Source organism: Lycium ferocissimum, chromosome 2 (genome assembly GCF_029784015.1).
Source record: "Lycium ferocissimum isolate CSIRO_LF1 chromosome 2, AGI_CSIRO_Lferr_CH_V1, whole genome shotgun sequence".
NCBI classification, from domain to species: Eukaryota; Viridiplantae; Streptophyta; class Magnoliopsida; order Solanales; family Solanaceae; genus Lycium; species Lycium ferocissimum.
Genome location: NC_081343.1, coordinates 50,336,368 through 50,355,490, shown reverse-complemented (window position 1 = coordinate 50,355,490; position 19,123 = coordinate 50,336,368). Strand labels below are relative to the sequence as shown.

The following is a 19,123-nucleotide window of genomic DNA, read 5'->3' as shown; positions in this document are numbered from 1 at the left end:
TGTTAATTATATCTTTTATGATTTCGCCTTCGCTTCTGCTAGTAATTGTCAAACCTGTCAACCAGTTCTTCAAGTCCAACCATACAAACTAATGCAATTACAAAGAATCAATAAACAGCAAATGAGAAAAACTAGCCATCATCACCATTGATGATAAGCCTACTGAATGCTTGTTGATGGAGAATTGGGTAAAAAGTGATGCTAAATAACATATGACTAATGGTGCTGACAAGTCCCATAGTACAAAGCCTCATTATCTGGAAACAAGTAACATGACCCTTTCAACCTTCCTTTGCAATAATCTCAGCTACCTTAGCATGTGTGCTATTTTAAGAACAAAGATACTTGTGTTATTAAAAGATCTATGTTTCTGGGGCTAAGTTGGAGTCATATACATGTTTAGAAATATCGATATCATGCAGTAATATCTACCAGACAAACCTTACTAGGAGGACAAGCATTCAAGCAACTATAAATTGAAGAATGGAATTCATATGAGTTGGGTGAGGAGGGGATGACATCAACCCATTCTTTTTCTACCATCTCCACATACTGATTTGGCTTTAAAATGGCTTCAAACTGAAGTTTGTCTGTCTTCTTAGTCAACTTCTTTGCAAACTCAATGGAAAATACGATGTTGAAGTGTTCTTCCAAGTAGCCAGCATTCCCGAAGACTTGGATCCCCGCATTGGCTTCACGTGAATTAGTAAAACCAAGTAGCATCTCCCCATTTATGAATTCTTGATTGCTAGAACAGACCTGTATTGCATTGCAAGTCAACTAGTAACACAGATTCATAGCAGCGAAAAGCCACTGATAACACCAATTAAAACAAGACGCTGACAATGGATTTATCAGAATCCTTGTACTATCTCCATCTATTTCTTTTTTTTTAAAAAAAAAAAAAACTTTTGGATGTGTGTGTTGGGGGAGGGGGGGGGGGGGGGGGGGGTGAGCATCTTCAGATCGATCATAGTGCTGCCTTGGACCTGTTTGAAGCACTGTTCCAACTCCCAAGACATGGCACTTAGGAAGGAAGCTTATCGTTAGAACCAGAATATGATTTCATTATTTCAAAAATTCTTATCTTTATACGAAAGAAAATTTTAAAGAAAAGTGCCAAAGTTCCAAAGAAAAGTGCCAAAGTTCCAAAAAGAGAATGCCGAAATACGGGGGAAATGGCAGCAAATGGCGAATATCATGACACCATATGCAGGTTTTTCTCCAATTTTTCCCTTTTCATGTCCATAACTCAGTTGTCCAGCCACAGCAAGTCAACAACTCTAGTTGCTGGCCCACCTCTCCCTTGACACACTTCCTCTCTACTGTCTAGTACAATAACCTCCGTATTCAAAGTCATTGCTAGTTCCACCCTAATCTTATCACTTCCAACCTCTTCGCGAATAAATGTGTACAACAGTACTAACTAGTCCCATCACTAAGTTAGTTAGGTATGGCATCCTCTGTCCTAGGCAATAATAGCATCCTATCCACACAACTACACCACCCACTCTCCTCACCCTCCTAACAACTAAATACTACTAAATCTCCATAACCATTTGTCATCTATAACACCGACACAAAGAGCTAGCTTTGTTATATGACATTCAACAATATATCTGTGAGTGGATGAGGTAACTGCTCTGAGGACTTGATATTTTTCAAAGAAATGAAGTGTTGCCTTTTCAAACTAAAGGCCTTTTGGTTGCACGTGAATCTAAGTGCTTAACGATGAGGAAGTGGATCTTAACAGAGGGTTTCCTTATAATAGCTCAAAGACATATCCTACCGGTTCACATTTTTATTTAAATGATGTTGGATTCAACAAAAAAGACATTCAGTGGAGTAAAGAAATACAGATTCTAAGTTATAATTGCCGCCTTCAGAAAATTTTCTGCTAAATAAAATCCAGGTCACTGCAATAACTCCCCACAACGACCCAAGAAAACAAAGGGATAGGGAATTAAAAAATAAAGGCTGATGCTTGAATTGCTTCTACACATCAATTCAATTGCTGCAGATGAAAAATATTTCAGGACAAAGTGCTATCAGTTTCATCAATTGACTTAAAGCTGGAGTACACAGGAATATAAGGAGTGTATATTTGCAGCCCTTTTCCAGAATCACAAGATAGATTTTTCTGAGCAATACAAGAGTACAACCAATTCTCTATGCTTTTTTCATGCATGCCGAATAAACAATAGAAACTTAGACAGATCTATAAGGACAAGAAAAAGGAGTCATGCTATTTAACACGCCAATTGCAGTTAGGCAGAAGTCAACACTCACCTGAATATACTCCACGCCCATCACATGTAAATGCTCTACTAGGTTCTGTGATGAGAGCAAAGTAACAATTCCTGCAGATCCAGCTGGTCTTTGGAGTATCTCCCACGGTGATTTCATCAAAATTTTATGTTTGTTTTCTTCCTCTTGTGGAGCGCTGACAACAGGGAGCTTCTCTTCTTCCAAGAACCAAACCTATGAATGTTTCAAATGATGTGAAAACTAAGAAACTGCACGCAGCTAGGCCTATTATCATGTCAATAATGATTATAAAATTTTCTTCCTGTGAAAGAGAAAATGGACATAGTTTACAGCAAACAACAAAAAAGTAATGCGAATAAAAATCGTAGCAGAACAGTTTTTAAATACTCTTATCTCAGAAATCGTTCCGACCAACCATAATTAACGATATCTAGAAGTTGAACAAATACCCGATAGGAGAAGCCCGTCCACTTTTTCATAGAGATAATAGTTTCAAGTCTGGCTATAAGCATGTAATTCAACTTCCCTTAACGGAATAAATGAGAAGGCTTTGACCTTTGCTTTATTTGGCCCCGGGTAGGAATTTCCAGAATCAGAATATAGAACATCATTAGGCCATTAACAAAACTTTTTTGAAATAACTGAGGTTCATCCATATGCCTTTAAAGAAGTATAGCCGCATCAATAAATGAAAAAGTTTCAGTAAACAACAATTAAGTGGCTCATCTCAACATTCAGAAATTGATTGAGGCAATCAAAGTGCTAATTGTCTCCGCTAAAATTGTGTATTAGTAGAAATTTATCCTAATACAATGGTAGAATGATTTAAGCTCCTTACAGATAATTATGACCAAGCTTTCTATCTGTCATGTAACTAATTACATAGCCAAATTACATGCATCTAACCTTCTTAGAGTCGAAAGAGAAGTAGTCATGATCCATGAACAACTGTTTGAGATATTCAATAGATTCAGCAGAACACACCAATATAAGAGGTAGAGAGGGCCGGTCCTCCATCTGCAATTGCCAAGAAATTTATCAAAACATGACGCAAAGTAACTCTCTCCAGCAAAACAAGTAATCTCCCTTTTCATGAGAATATCTAAAACTAAAGTAAATGGACCTGTAATCAATCAGCTAATATGTGAATTAAATTGGCATGTATACAAGTAAGTCTAGGAAAAAATACATAATATTACATTCCCCAAACTTTATCAGAGTCATCTAATAACAATAGTAATCTTCTTTCAAGCAATTGGCTGCAGGGAATGAAGTGACAACTACACGGTAGATATACTTCAATCCTGATGGGCATATAGGAAATAGCAGTTCAATTTACAAAACACAATGCCGTCTCTAGTTCTACTACTGAAGAAAGGACTACCTTGAGTAGTCTGTGGCTGTTATCTAACAATGCCTTGACATGCAGATAAGCAATATCCTCATTATTATGAGAGCCAGCAGGTTCAGGAATAGAAGACGTTCGAAGCAAATTTCTTTCTCCCAAAGCTAAAACAATGGCAACCTTGCCAGAAGATATGAGGCAGTGACCCTGCTCTTGAACTTTAGAACCAATGCTAGAGTGTTCGGCATTGTCTTTAGAAAAGAATTCTTTTGATAGTTTTAATGTATTGTTTACTTGTAAAGCATTAACAAAATCTGGAAAGCTCCATCTGCAGCAAGGAAAAAAGTTTCAAAATGTCAAAAGGCAAATAGTAATTCACCAACCCGACACCCCCCCCCCCCCCCGCGACCCCCAACACCCTCAATCCCCAAAAATAAAGGAACAAGAATGAGTTTGATCATGACAAAATTTGTAAGAAAAATTGCTTGATTAACAAAACTTAACCAGCCAGACAATAGGACATGTTGATAAAGCCAATTTCTTGAAAACCATTAGCCACTGGTGTTGATTTTGAACTAAAAATTTAGCAATCTTGAGTTTTATGCCAGTGGCAGTAGCTACAACTACACTGAGCATTGGACAAACTATGCCCAACAACAACAACAACAACCAGTGTAATCCCACAAGTGGGGAAGAACAAACTATACCCAAAAGGCTGAAAAATATTACTGCAGTAAACAAATGGACAAATCTTTACTGGCATACTTAGTCATTTAATATCGTCAGTACACATTGATTGATTGAGGAAAGGGTGTGAGCATTAGGGGAAAAAAGGGAGAGAGCTCACTTCTAGAACTACATAATAGCATATCCTAGTTTACACATTACATGGCAGGCAGGGTTAAATTATTAAAATATCCACAAATTGACTAGAAAATCATAAAAGTCAAGTAATATGTGGACCAGTACTGTGACGTCAACACAAACATGCCGTAACCTTCTCATTGACAACCCCTTCTAAGAGGTCAAGTTGTATCCGCCATCATTTATTGCCTATTCTTCTTTTTTATTGCCTATTCTTCCTTACTGGATATAATCCGTAACACGAGTCGTAATACTACAAAACAGTGCTAATTACATTTCTGAAAAGATCTATCAAATTAAATAATCCAGGATTCATTTATCTCTAGTTTTATGCTGGCTACCACAAACCGTAAATAAGATAAGGGCTAAAAAAGAATCCTAACTTTTCCCAATGCCTTTGTACTTAACATTTGGAATATGGGATGTCAGTTTCATTTATTTCTAGTTTTAGGTCGGCTACCACAAACTGTGGAAAAGATAGGGTCTCAAAAAGAATCCTAACTTTTTCCAATGCCTTTGTACTTAACATTTAGAATATGGGATATCAGTGTAAAAGAACGGTTAGCCTACTTAAAGCGTAGCGTGTATGACATACACTTTGGCAGGTCAAAAAAGCTATTAATGCCAAAAGACAGTAAATGAACTAATAGCTGCACCTCTTATATGGAATCTTTTTATTCTGCAATGCATGCTGAAGCAACGTGGAATTTACATCAACTATCTGGTTTGCGAGGAAGCTCTTTTGGTTTTTCTCTCCAAATCTGAAACCGTGAAAAATATGATCTTGTTCCATTTCATGCAATATTTTCTTGGCTGCTATAAGGCGTTTCTGAAATTTCTTTCTCTCTTTCCATTCCTGAAAAAGCAGAAGATGAGTAGGCCAAACACGCTAGATCTTCAATACTATAGAAGAAGCACCTATGATAATCACAGAGGAACATCGGAGAGAAAAACAATTTTAGAGGCATTACATAATGACCAGCAATCATCTGGAGCAGTTAAGTATGAACTCTCCATCAAGAATTACTTAATGATTGAGCTCCGATAAGAAAACTTATGAAATCTATTAATTATAATAACTGCACTACATTGCTTATGAGGAGAAGTGGGTAACCATTTATTTAAGATGTTAAAGAATTTATCATTGTGCATAAATCAAATTCACCTCGTTGTTATCTCACCATTGTGGCATCAACGACTATTCATGATGTGAATAAGCAACCACCATCTTCTAACACGTGGCTACGAACTTTCCTTTATACGGATAGCGTTATTTGCAGACGATTGTTAATTGATTAATGAGCAAGTGAGTCAACAAAAAGTTGAAAAAATGGAAAAATACTCCATTAAGTAAGAGTTTTAGGATAAGTAGAACTAATACTAGATATATGCACCACAAGTTTAACCTCCATAATAAGAATGACGATGAAGTGAAATTAAATGTAATTATTGGTGCCTAAATGCAGAAAATTTGAGATATTTAAGCTTCGCCTCAAAAGAAAAGGACATGATAGAATGTAACACATGAATTAAAATAGGATGACTGAAATGAAGGAGAGATATGGAATTCCGTGCAACTACAAAGTACCTAACAAAGTTTTATTAAACGGCAGTAAGGCCAGCAATGTTATATTGGAATAAATCTTGGGTCTCTATGGTCTTGATCAAAAGATGTTGGGCTGCCAAGGTCTAAATATTCATAGGATGAGTGCCGTAGAAATGAAAATGTTGAGGTGAATGTGCCTTCAAAAAATGTTGGGCAAGATTTGAAATGATTACATCTGACAGAGGATGCAAGCAACACAAATCGCATAAAATAAGAGGTCACTTATTGGCAAGATTGGTCTGAGTTCTTGTGAAAAACAAGCATCATCCTGTGTAATGGAAGAAAAGTTTTCTTCTGGCAAGACATACGCATAGGCCACACTCATCTAAAAATACAATACCCTCGGTTTTTCAACTTGGTTCAGTATCCTGAAGCGGCAGAATCCAGGGACGGTGAGGTATGAAGCATCAGATTCAGAAGACATTTCAATGACTGGGAATTGGTGACAGTTGCATTTAGTTGACAGTACAACTGTGAGTTTCCACGGACTTCCCTATGAAGTGGATAGATTAAAACGGGATGAACAAAGTGGAGGCTTCTATACTATCTGAGTGTCAGGTAACATTACAGAGCTCACAAGAGAGGAGCAACAGATCTGGCCATGGCCATGGAATCAGATATGGAGGTCAAAGGCTCCATATAAAGTAGTAAGCTTCACATAGTAGCTAAAAGTGCAGTCTTGGCTCAGGACAACTTACAGAAAAGAGGATCCATACTTTGCAGTAGATGTTATCTTTGTGGAACAAAGGCAGAAACAACTGTAGTCATCTGTTTCTTCACTGTCCAGTCATTGATCAAATTTGACAACTGTATATTTTTTTGGGTGTCACATGGATCATCCATCATGCCTGGTAATACTGTTGATCCTTTGAGAAGCTGTAGTAGCAGTACCAGTTTGCACATGGTGGACAATATGGAAAGAGAGGAACGTAATGTGTTTTGAGGGCAGCTATAATTCCTTGCAGAAATCTAAGGCATATTGTCATTCTTTTGGTTAATTACTTCCAAAACTGAAGGTATTGTATGTGGTCTACCCCTGGAAGAGGTGTGTCGCAAGACAAGGATGGCAAACGGGCAAAAGGGATACTAGAGAAGGTCAAGGCGCCAAGAAGAAGACAAAGAAATGAAGTTGATTGAGGTTAAACTTTTGACTGCTTCACACACATCTGTAATTGGTCAAATTCATAATGTAAACCACGCAAGAGTAACTTGCAACCAACAATGAATATGGAAGAACCCAATGAGAGTCAGAAGCGGATCTAGGATTTGAAATTTATGGGTTCAGACTCGTAATTCTACCATCTCCATCAAACTTACTGGGTTCAGAATTTGTTATTTGTACATGTTTAGTGAACTTTTTACCATATATACATAACCTAAGGCAAAACCTAAATGAACCCATAGCTTACTAACTGGATATGCCCCTGATCAGAGTACTTTAGAAAAGCTGACTATAATTTCTTTGAAAATGACAATGTGATTTCTAAAATGATTGGGACAGCACTCTGTGAGATGTTACTTCTCTAGAAAAGATAAATAGAATTTATTTTAAAACAAATGGTGATTTATGACATCACAGTGACAGCACTCTGCAACAGCGTGTGACCTATATGATAAATTCTGGCAAAATGGGAGAAATAAGAAAAGTAACTCACGAGCTGTCGCCTCTCTTTCTTGGACCTCTCATCAGCACGGATGTTTAACTCTAAAAGACCCTTTGGAGGTGTAATCAGCATTTCCCTTTTACTCAAATCGACATTTGGAACAATTGCTTCAACGAAGGGGACCCATACAAGAGGACCAGATGCACCTCCTTCCAACCGTGGTTTTGCATTTCGATCTGGTAGAAGCTCAACATGTAGGAGATCACTAGCTCCGCTGTCGAAAACATTAATAACAGTTCCTACCAGTTCTCTGGTTTCCTGGAGCACACAAATATTAGAAGATTCCCTTTAAGCACCACTCAGCTCCAAAAGAAATTAAACTAAATAAACCTGTACTTTTTATGAAACTCAGAAGCCATGGAACACAAACCTTTAGAAAAACTCTCATCCCAACAAGGTCACGGGTGTAAAATTCACCTTCCTCCAGGACTGGTCTATCTTCATCCTTCACCAGTAAGGCCGACCCCACAAGCTTTTGAGCCTGAGGAAAATCGAGAAAACAAGATATATCAAACTTTCATGCCCTAGGATCAAGACTAAGTCCATTTCCAAAATATCCCTCAGAAAATACATAAAACTGGCATGAGAGTTGTAGTAAAGGTTCCATATTATATAGGCTAAGTGAAAATGGCCTTTTGTTTACAACAGATGAGCCAAATATTTTCAACTCGATAACAATGTCATATAGAATTCTTCAACCTTTGTACATGACACCGCCACTTTGTAGTAATGAAGTATGTGATTGTAACATGCATGATTAAATTGATTCATCATAAAGGAAAGATAAGGCCATTATAATCAAAAGACATATTTACTGCTTCCATAGTATATGAGGTAATATGAGGTAAAACAAAATAGTGTGGGTCGTGGGAACCCAATGTACTGCATAATTACACTTAGATCACCTCCTCTATTGAGTCAATCTCATGGAATTTAAGTATCCAACTCTTCTGTCCTGGATGACCTCTTCCCTCCATTAGTTCGATTTCTTGAACCATATCTCTCCCTGAAACTTGCTGTCTCAACCATCGCCTTCCTGGCTGAATTAAGAGTGAATTAATGAAAAGGATATTTTCATGCATCCCAAAAAGGAGAATCCAGACCCGCTATTAAGTTTCTGATGCTTTCTACCTTGGAAAATCGCAATTCAGGGAAATCAGTCGTAGCTTTTACCCGAACCTCTCCTTGAAGCCCATGAACACTATATATGTACCCAGTTTCAACAAATAATCCATCTGTCTCACTAGCCTCTAAGATCTCCTCAGTAGCTGAAATATAACAAACATAAAAGGGTGCTTAACTTGAGAACCAAGTGATTTTGTAGAAACTATTCAAAACACTTTCTGTGAATGAGGACTATTGTGATACTCTAGCCTAATTTAGATGCGTGACAATGCAGGCACTGAACTCTGGAAATGATAACTAATTTCACATGAATACGTATATCATGATGAGCAACAGAATTTAAGTAGATAGCATACATTACAATGAGCTGATATCGTTCTTGGAAACTGAACGTCATATATAAATATTTCCACATTATGTGTTAGACTGGAGCCAGGGAACTTTTAATTGGACTTTTGAACAGTTTACAAATTCAAAGATTGCCTCGCACTTGCTTAAGGTTAAGGGTGTAGAATTACAACAATCACAACATATCATACTTAAGATAAGCACAAATATACAAAATATACTTAAAGGCGATACAACTAATGATTAACTAGTATGTCATATGAAGGAAATAGACCAACAACAACAACAACAACAACATACCTAGTGAAATCCCACCATGTGGGGTCTGGGGAGGGTAAAGTGTACGCAGACCTTAACTCTACCTCGGAAGGTAGAGAGGCTGTTTCCGAAAGACCCTCGGCTCAAGAGAAAGTTAGACAAATAAAGTTAGACAAGCGAAACTTCATAGATAAATAAATAACAACACAAAATTCAAGGTTTTGCTCAATTCCAGAACTTTTATTAAGCCTAGTGTCTTGAGATGGGTCGTGGTCATTGTACCTTGTTTGGGATAGGCTAAAAGCATGAATGTGTCTTGAGTTACCACTCATCTATACTCAACCTACCAAAAGAAAAAATATTCATCTCCTACTGTACTTCTGCATCTCCTCGCCTTAGATAATGATACTCTCACTTTTGCTCTTGGGTGTGGATTCTAACTCAATTGCAAATACAAGATTAAGTACCAAAATGAAGCCAGGAGTGTGTCCCCAAGGGACAAAGCCGCATAATACACGAGTTGGCAAGACACTTTACTTCCCGACATAAATAGCTAACTTAAAAAAGAAAAATATCTGACCCAAAAAATCAATTGATAAAAGACAAATGTATGTTACTTGAATCTGATAATCTGTTGATAACATTAACTTTTTTTGAAAGTGGTAACAACTTTTATTAACAGTAAACAGCTATGAAAGGAGCTGAGTTGTGATCTTTACATACAAAAGAATAAGGCGGCACCTTAATTCGCCAAATCATGAAATTACGATTAACTTAACTACATATAACTTAGGTTAAATTATCTGAAGATCCTACTGCTTCAAACCAGAACCAACAAATAGACAAACAACAAAACAAACTTATGAAAAGAAAAGCAAAGAAGACGAGAAATGTAGAACATAAGCTAAACTCAGGACATGTCCGATGTTTTAAGTTTCAAATGCCATACTATGTACCTAAAATTTCAGATTAAGCAGCATGTATTCAGCAGAGAATACAACAACTACTACTACTACTACTTGTTAATACCCCATGAAGGCAAGGTCTATCGAGATAACCTCTCTACCTCTCAAAGGTAGGGGTAAGGTCTCCGTACATCTTACCCTCCCCAAACCCAACTTTGTAGGATTACACTGGATACATTATTGTTGTTACTACATGTTAATATAAACTAATTGGGGTCAGCCATATTAACCCTCAACATCCATTCCATCACGGACCCGTTCATTCCAATATTCAATAATTTATCTTTGGAACAAATTAGGGGTTCTCTCAAAATTAGGGATTCTCTAAACCTCAGGCTTATTGCTGTATTGACATACAATCTCTAAACAAACCAAAAGGATCTTGCCAAGCTGACCGGACACCACGTTACCAGAAACTAATACTGATGATAATTCAATGGAACATAAATTCCATAAAAACAATGTCTAACATCTTGAAACAAAAACAACAACATACCAAGTATAATCCCACCAGGTGGGGTCTGGGGAGGGTAGAGTGTACGCAGTCCTTACCCCTACCTTGTGAAGGTAAGGAAGCTGTTTCAGATAGACCCTCGGCTCAAGAAGAGATGAAAAGGCAGCAGTAATAATAGGCAGTAACAGCAACAAGATAATAAGATAAATGAAGTGAAAGAAACAATCAGGTTGTACTAGAGATTCCAAGAATAGGCAAACGAAAAAAGATACTATACTATTCCAGAATTCTGTCGAAAAGAAGTGAGTAACAGCTGATAATACTAAATAAACAGAAACCCAATAAAAGGTGAGAAAAAAATCAAAGAAACCATTAGTGGAAGCTCAAAAATCAAGAAAGACTGAAACTTTAATGAAAACAAGAATTACCAGTGCAGTGAAGCAAAGGGAGAGTGCTTTGGTGAAAATGGAAAATCTTGAATCTTGATTGAGCAGGAAAAGAAGATAAGTTTTCCAAGAAACCATTGCTTTGATTTCGAAAAGGAAGTGTTAGTCTTTGAGTACAGCAAATACCAACTGGAGAAGAGACAGTGTTTGAGGAACAGGACAGAGCAGAGCAGCCTTGCATGTTTTCTTGCCTTCACTGATAACACAAGTGGAGAAAGAAGAGTGTATTAAAATTTGAATGAGAAAGAACTATAGGGAAAAATCTGCAAGATAGAATCTTTGTACAACACTTTCTGCAGAGAGTACATGTCTTTATTAAACTTTTAGTAACAACAACATGGGAAACAGAGAGAACTTTAAACAACTAAAAGATCAGCCTTTGAAGTTCTTTTTTTTTTTTAAATAAACATGGTTATCCCATCAACTAAATATATGATTGTCCATTGGGCATTCCACTAAAAGATACTTTGAAGGTTTTTTTTTTTTTTTTTTTAATAAACATGGTGTCCAGGCATTCCACAAATACAATTAACTCTATCTGCTAAGGCTGAAACAGATAAAAAGAAATTAATTCGCGTATGTGTGCAAAATAGTATGTGCTCTCAACTTACTCCATCCATCACTAAGTTACACCCTTGAGTGTGTTTTTGAAGTTTGATCACCTGAAAAGACACAAAGATGATTGATGAATTTGTTCTTTCTGCATTTTTCTTTTGTTTTGGATTTGCAAGTCTACTAGTCATGATGTCTTCAAGAAATTTAAGTGGCAAACACATTTTTTGGTTGGACAAGAGTTTAACATAAATCGGTAAACAATTTAAATCGACATTATTAATGATTCAATTGAAATTATTTAATGAATATATTTTAATTGGTTTATTGGACTACAACAACATATAAGTGTAATCTCATAAGTGAAATTTGGGAGAGTAGAATAGCCCAGACCTTATCCCTACCTTTTTGGGTAGAGAGGTTGTTTTTGAAAGACCCTCGATTTAGAAGAGAAAGTGAGCGTTGCGACATTATAAGCAGAGGTGAATCTAGGATTTGAAGGTGGCGGGTGCCATAATTTTTTTCAATGTACATCTTATTAGAAACTTATATTTAGGTCCGATCCATCTCTTTTTAGTTTATTCGAATCAACTTAATAGGTTTTTTTTATTTGCAAATATGAAAATTACATCTCAAAAATCCAGAAATGAACATAATTAGTATTTTAAACAAGGAATCACACTCATTAACACCTATTAACAACAGAAGTAAAATCAACATTTTCACCAAGGGACTTGCATCTCTTATGTATATTAAAAAATGAATTTGCACAAGTAAAATAACATCTTCAATAAGGAAATTACACCAATCAAAATAAGAAAAATAAGAGAAAAACTCTTTAATAGGTAAATACTCCCCATAAGTAAATGTAAAATTAGATAAACTACAAGTTCTCAAAAATAAATCATAAATTTCATGTTTTTTTTAAGCAATGCTTACGAAATTTTCATCACAATTTAAGTAGTAAAGTGATTTAAATTGAATTTACCAATTATAGAATAACATAAATTTTTATAATACGCTCCCTCCATCCATTTTTATTTATCCATTATACTAAAATATATGTCTACTTTTACTTGTAAGCTATATAGTTTGAAAAACTAAGACATAATTTACCATTTTATACCTATTATACCCTTGTTATTAAGTACTCTAATTCATTTCTCATTTTATTTATTCCTTATTAAGAGTGTCCCAAATCAAATATAGACAAGTAAACATGGACGGAGGGAGTAATAAACAAAAGAAATTATTTTTTTTAAAAATGAATTTTGATCTCAATCCAAATTCCCCTTGAGACCCAAGTTTTTGATTTAAATACTCATAGATTTGATTAAGAGAAATGCTTAATTTAAGGGATTTTAGAGTTTCTATTTGTGTGTTTTCGCTAGAGATCCCAGATAAAATAATAGAAAAAAGGAAAGACAATATAAATAATAAATAGAAAAATAGAAAATTGGGAGGGCCGAAAAGTGAATTACTGTTACAAAGGAAGTAAAAAGCGCAAAGAAAAATGGGAGTCGGAAAATGTTCAAGATAGCTTCAAACTTGTGTCTACCAGCTGTAGCATCTTTGTCTAATTTACGACTGGGGGTGGCAGGATCAAATATTTAACCTAATTTAAGCAAATTACAATATAATATATAAAAAAATTATTAATCGAGGGGGTGCCATGTCACCCCACCCTAAAGGGTGGATCCGCCCCTGATTATAAGAAATGAGACATTAAGATAGCAAGATACAAAATAACTGCAACAAAAGATAGTAATACACATTAAAGCATAGGAGATTACGTGATAATTGAGTACTGCTGCTAAAAGGAGAATTGGACTAAATATAGGATATACAACACGTGTTTATATTTATTATTACAGTATATAAGTTGGGATAAATTTTTTATGTTCAATTTTAACCTTTGATTTTCCCAAGAAGAGCTTCGGAGAAGGACGTCTTTATCATCTGATGTTATAGCCAAAGATTAGTAATCTCGAAATTATTATCCCAAATTGAGAGTTATAAAGTATTACTATAGTTATTATTGGGATCGAAATAAACAGGTTATCATGCAGAAGCTAGTAATTGCAAACTTTTAACGACGATAAATCAGACAATAAAAAGAACTATAATAAAATAAGCATTATTTTTACTATATTAGAAGCATGAGTTGGGGGTGGTTTCATCGTCCACCTCCAACTCATGTAAAAAAAAAAAAAAGTGGACCTCATACTAAAAAAATCAAGCAATATAAAAATAAAAAATAAAAAGTGGACCCCACGACCTCCAAACTCATGTAAAAAAAAAAGGACCCCATACTAAAAAAATCAAGCAATAATAAAAAATAAAAAAAATGGATCCCATATTAAAAAAACAAGTAATATATAAAATAACAAAAAAGTGCACCCCATATTAAAAAATCAAACAATATTCATGTAATTCTCAGAGTATCCCCATTAGGTCAATAATGATGGATTCATTGCCAAATGCGTATCAACCCATTAGTGAGAGCAAATGAAATTATTGTACAGCAAAAATGCGGACTCCATATTATTGCTTTTCTTCAAAAGGTTAGATAGCCAAATCATACAATTTCCTTTCTTTTCTTATATTATCCTGAGATCTAATCTAGATATTTAACTATTGTATTTGCTATTCCACCATGTCATTTATTTGTTATGTTTACTAAAATAAATATACTTAAAATATTTATATTTCAAAATAAGATAGAATTTAATTACTTTTTCATTTTTATTCTTACTCTAATAAATGTGAAAAGAGATTAATGTCGTAAAAGAAAAAATAATATTAAATGGAGATCAAATAATAAATAAGGTAAATTAGTTAAATTCTAATTCTAATTGACATTTCCTTAAAAAAAAGGTACAAAAGATAACATAACAAGTAAAATGAGTTAAATCAAGAATATTCACCAAAAATTAAAAAAATAGTAGTTTTTCGTTTAGATAGAAAATTAAATTTCTACTTTATTTCGTTTTAAACATGTAAAATTAATTCTACAATTTGAATTAGAATTATCCAAATCAAAATTTGATAAAAAATAATAAGTATTGTTTAGGTCTAATCTACATATATTAACAATAGAATATTTTACACCTTTAAATTAATCGAATTAAAATTCAAAGTATCAACTGATGCTTAAATATTGCTATTTTTTTATCCCAAAGAGAGGAAAATAGTTTCCTTTTAAACAAGTCTTTTCTTTTAAAAAGTATCAATAAATTTTTGCAAACTTTGTATTCGTAGCAAACACTAATATAATAAAGTTTTGAATAAGGAGCACAAACTACAATGTTATATTAATCGTGTTTTGAACATAGTGTGTGTATATATATATATATATGCATAAAAACAGTGCAAACTTATGTATGTTTATTAGCAATATAAAATATATATATTATCACTACCCAAACACAACTACATACACATAGATACACTATAATCTAACGTGTTGGGTCCGTGCGCAGCACGGGCATACGCCATCTAATATTCTTATATGATTTGGCCGGTTGACCTACATATGAGAAGATTAATAAGAAAACATAAAAACTATTGGGAGAATAATCTCCCCCTAAATTAGACTCTTTAAAAGACTACATGTGGATGTTATTGTGTTGTTTATGACAATAACAAACATTATGTTTATAGAAGTTCAAAACTTCTCCTCCAAGAAATAAGATAGATATGGTAGAGTTCTTTTCCACGAATAAATTCCTTTTAAGGTAAAACACAAGTATGATAGAATCCAAATAATGAAGGAAATTCGGGGCAAACCCTAACAAATCTCCTCTTGGTCTGAATTTTTTGCAAAATAATCTTGATTCTACATATTCATATAATCTTTATCACTATTGCTTGTCATGACTAAAAATAAGGTTAAAAATATTATGGGTTAATAATAGGTTTTAAAATATTTTGCTTTATTTTTAAAGATGCAGCATCAGGAATGTTGAAAATATGGTTGGAATTTTTTCTGCACATGTAGCTGGACAAAAACTTCATTATCGTGAACTTGGTCTGCAGCTTGATTTGTATCTGTCTTGAACCCGTCTTCAAACTCGTTGAACCATTAATTGAATCATTGACTATAATACCACTTGTTGGGATCGAAATAAACAGGGCGTCATGCTGTAGCTAGTAATTGCAAATCTTTAACGACGATAAATCAGACAACAAAAAGAATTATACTAAATTTTAATAAGCATAATATTCTTATATGGTTTGGCCGATTGACTCACATATGCGAAGCCTAATAAGAAAACATAAAAACTATTGGGAGAATAATCTCTCCTAAACTAGACTCTTTAAACGACTACATCGTGGATGCTATTGTATTGTTTATGAGAAGAATAAACATTTTATTTGTAGAAGTTCAGACTTCTCTTCCAAGAAATAGAATGGATATAATAGAGTTCTTTTCCATAAAGAAAACTTTTTTCCACCAAAAAATTATTTTTGAAGTAAAACACAATTATGATAGAATCTAAATAAGTTATAGGAAATTCCGGGCAAACCTAACAGTTATCATTCAAAAAAGAAAATCTAGATTGCTAATCTCATAATTTAACCAAACGCAAACTAAAATGATTTTATATTTCATTTCAAAATTATTATCCCTTTTCCGCAAAACAACGACTCATAAATATATACTCTTTGTTGACATGTACTACTCTCTCATGTCCTATTAGTTTGATTCGGCATAGTGGGTTGTGGTGCAGTGGATGGGTTGTTCGTCTTTTAACTAGAGGTCTCGGGTTCGAGTTATGAGGATGATAAAAAAAAAAAAAAATTAGTTGAGTTTTGGAAAAGAGCTTTTCTCGATATAGAAATAGCCCTAAAATGCTAACAAAGGCGTGAATTCAGCAAAAAATTTGAGAAATTTTTTTTTAATCGGGCTTTGGCTTTCGGGACGAGACATCGGATTAAACTTTTTTTGTTTTGAAAAAAAAAAATACTTTTTGTTTAATAGTAGTATGAGTTTTGGAAAAGAGTTTTTGCATAAAAAGAAATATAGAAATAGTATTTCAATAAAATGCTAACAAAGAAAAGGAGTTTTACAGTTCTTGCAAAAAGTTTGAGACAATTTTTTTTTTAGCAAAAACTAGAATATTCTTTTGGCTTTCGTGAAGAGCGAGCACAGATTAAACTTTTTTTGTTTTGTAAAAGCTCATTTCCAAAATTAGAAGTGACATTTAAATAATGAGTCAAGTTGGATAGCCAAACAGTGGAAGTTTCATCATTGAAATGTAGCAACTGCTTATAATATATGCCAAAAATGGGGTCATTACTTTCTCTCTGCGTCAAATCATTTATCTTCGTTCTGTATTCTCTAGGGATAAGTACTAATATAATGTTTGTCTATAATTATAATCTTTGATAGTTGATACACTAGAATAGATTAAGACGCCACATTTGGAAAATAAATGATTGAGTTGAGATTGAGTTATACTTTAGGGTCAGTATCATAAAAAAGCTCTGGATTTGCTTAGTATTCTTTAGGAAAATAACTAGTTTTCAAATTTTGACACGAAAATTTGAATTATTGGGTTGACAATACACATTGTTTTTCAGCTTCAAAACATAGTGAAATTTTAAGGTTAAATAATTAAAAAAAAAAAAAAACAGACATCATCATCAATTTGATGAACTAGACTAGTACCGTTCCAAGATTCCAGTTAGCATAAAAGCATATTCTTCTGTACTTATCACCCTAAACTTTGTTCTTATTCGTCAAATAAATAAATATCCACGGAATGATCTACTTTCATTTATATAACAGTAGTTAAGATTTTACCTTAAATTCTAAACTAATAAAAAAATTGATACAATTATTTTTAGCGATCACGATAAATAATTTGAGACGGACGGAATAACATTACTTGTAATTAGAGGTGTACAAAGTAAACCGACAAACCGCACCAAACCGATATATCGAGTCAAAGCGAGAAAAAAATTAGACTAGTGGTTTGGTTTGACTTGGTTTGGTGTTGAAAAAAAAAATCGACCATAATTGGTTTGGTTTGGTTTAGCTAAAAAAAGTCAAACCGAACCAAACCAACCCGACATTACATGTTTCAATTTTAAAAATATTTTATACATAAAAATATTTATTTGTAATGTAATTTATAAATATTTCTTAAATTTTTGCGTAGTTTTTTTTTATCTATTATCATATTATTCAATTTCGAACTTAGAATTTTGAATGCAATAAGTTTTATATCCTATGGATATTAGTAACTCATATAAAGTCCAAACCAAAGCCAACTCAACACTAATACTAACAAAAGAAATTCAATTTACCACTAGGAATGACAATAATGTTGGATATCTATTCTTTATTTTTTGCATAATTGATTTAGAGAGTGAAAATACATAACTTAAGTTTTTTTTCTTGTCATGTAATTAATACTTATTAGTCGTACTTATTTTAGCATGATTTAGTATTTTTAGATTATGGTCATTTTCTTTATGGCTTATTAATTAGCAATATTTATTTTAAGCGATTTTATTATCTTTTGTTGAATATTTTAATACAATGTCATCACTCTTCTCACATTTTATGTTATTTTCTTATGAAACAACTTAATTATATAGTTGTATCTTATTAGGACTAAAGAAATATTTGAAGTAAAAGTTATGTGTTTTGTATCAAGACTATTGCGAAAAAAAATATTCAAAAAACCCGAGAAAACTCGAGATTAAAAAATTCAAATTTTATTAGTTTAGTTTATTGTATAAATTTAAAAATCTGACACAATCAATTTGATTTAACGTTTAAAAAATTCAAACCAACCCAATCTATATACACTTCTACTTGTAATCATCTGTTTAGTAGTACAACTTACAGGAATGGGGTCACGCAAAGTAACTTTCAACTTCAATGAGATGATGTGAACAGTTTCAATTTGTCTTTTATGGGTTGTTTGGTTGTGGTATTTGAGTAAATAATCTCAACATAAACCCGTCATGAGATAAGTGTTTAATTGGTTGTATACGAAAAAAAATATTTTCTGCATAATTAATGCATCATCTTAGTTGACAGTATTAAATAGTACCTCTGTTAATTATGCAAAAAATTATAAATTATTTTATGTAAAATAAAATGTGAATATAAGAACACATAAACTAGCAATGCGAGATTAAACTATTTAAAGATAAGTAATTAATTCATGTATAATTTATGTAGTTAAAATTATTTTTTATGTATATTTAG

General features: G+C 33.5%; 1 protein-coding gene across 4 annotated transcripts; it reads right to left on the bottom strand.

Moving 5' to 3' along the window:
• Positions 1-233: 233 nt before the first annotated feature.
• Positions 234-11,694, bottom strand: LOC132043085 (uncharacterized). 4 transcript variants are annotated; one of them, XM_059433584.1, is made up of 11 exons: positions 11,675-11,694; positions 11,326-11,539; positions 8,879-9,015; positions 8,653-8,787; positions 8,118-8,228; positions 7,739-8,005; positions 5,134-5,333; positions 3,653-3,941; positions 3,175-3,285; positions 2,290-2,481; positions 234-759 (listed from the first exon to the last, which is right to left on the bottom strand). In XM_059433584.1, exons 2-11 carry the CDS (start codon positions 11,522-11,524, stop codon positions 415-417), a joined length of 1,986 nt encoding a protein of 661 aa, XP_059289567.1. In that variant the 5' UTR covers positions 11,525-11,539; positions 11,675-11,694; the 3' UTR covers positions 234-414. The 4 variants fall into 4 exon arrangements, with proteins under 4 accessions (XP_059289567.1, XP_059289562.1, XP_059289578.1 ...); XM_059433579.1 differs by lacking the exon at positions 11,675-11,694 and having other exon boundaries at positions 11,326-11,662; XM_059433595.1 differs by lacking the exons at positions 11,326-11,539; positions 11,675-11,694 and having other exon boundaries at positions 8,653-8,783; positions 8,879-9,016.
• Positions 11,695-19,123: the final 7,429 nt, after the last annotated feature.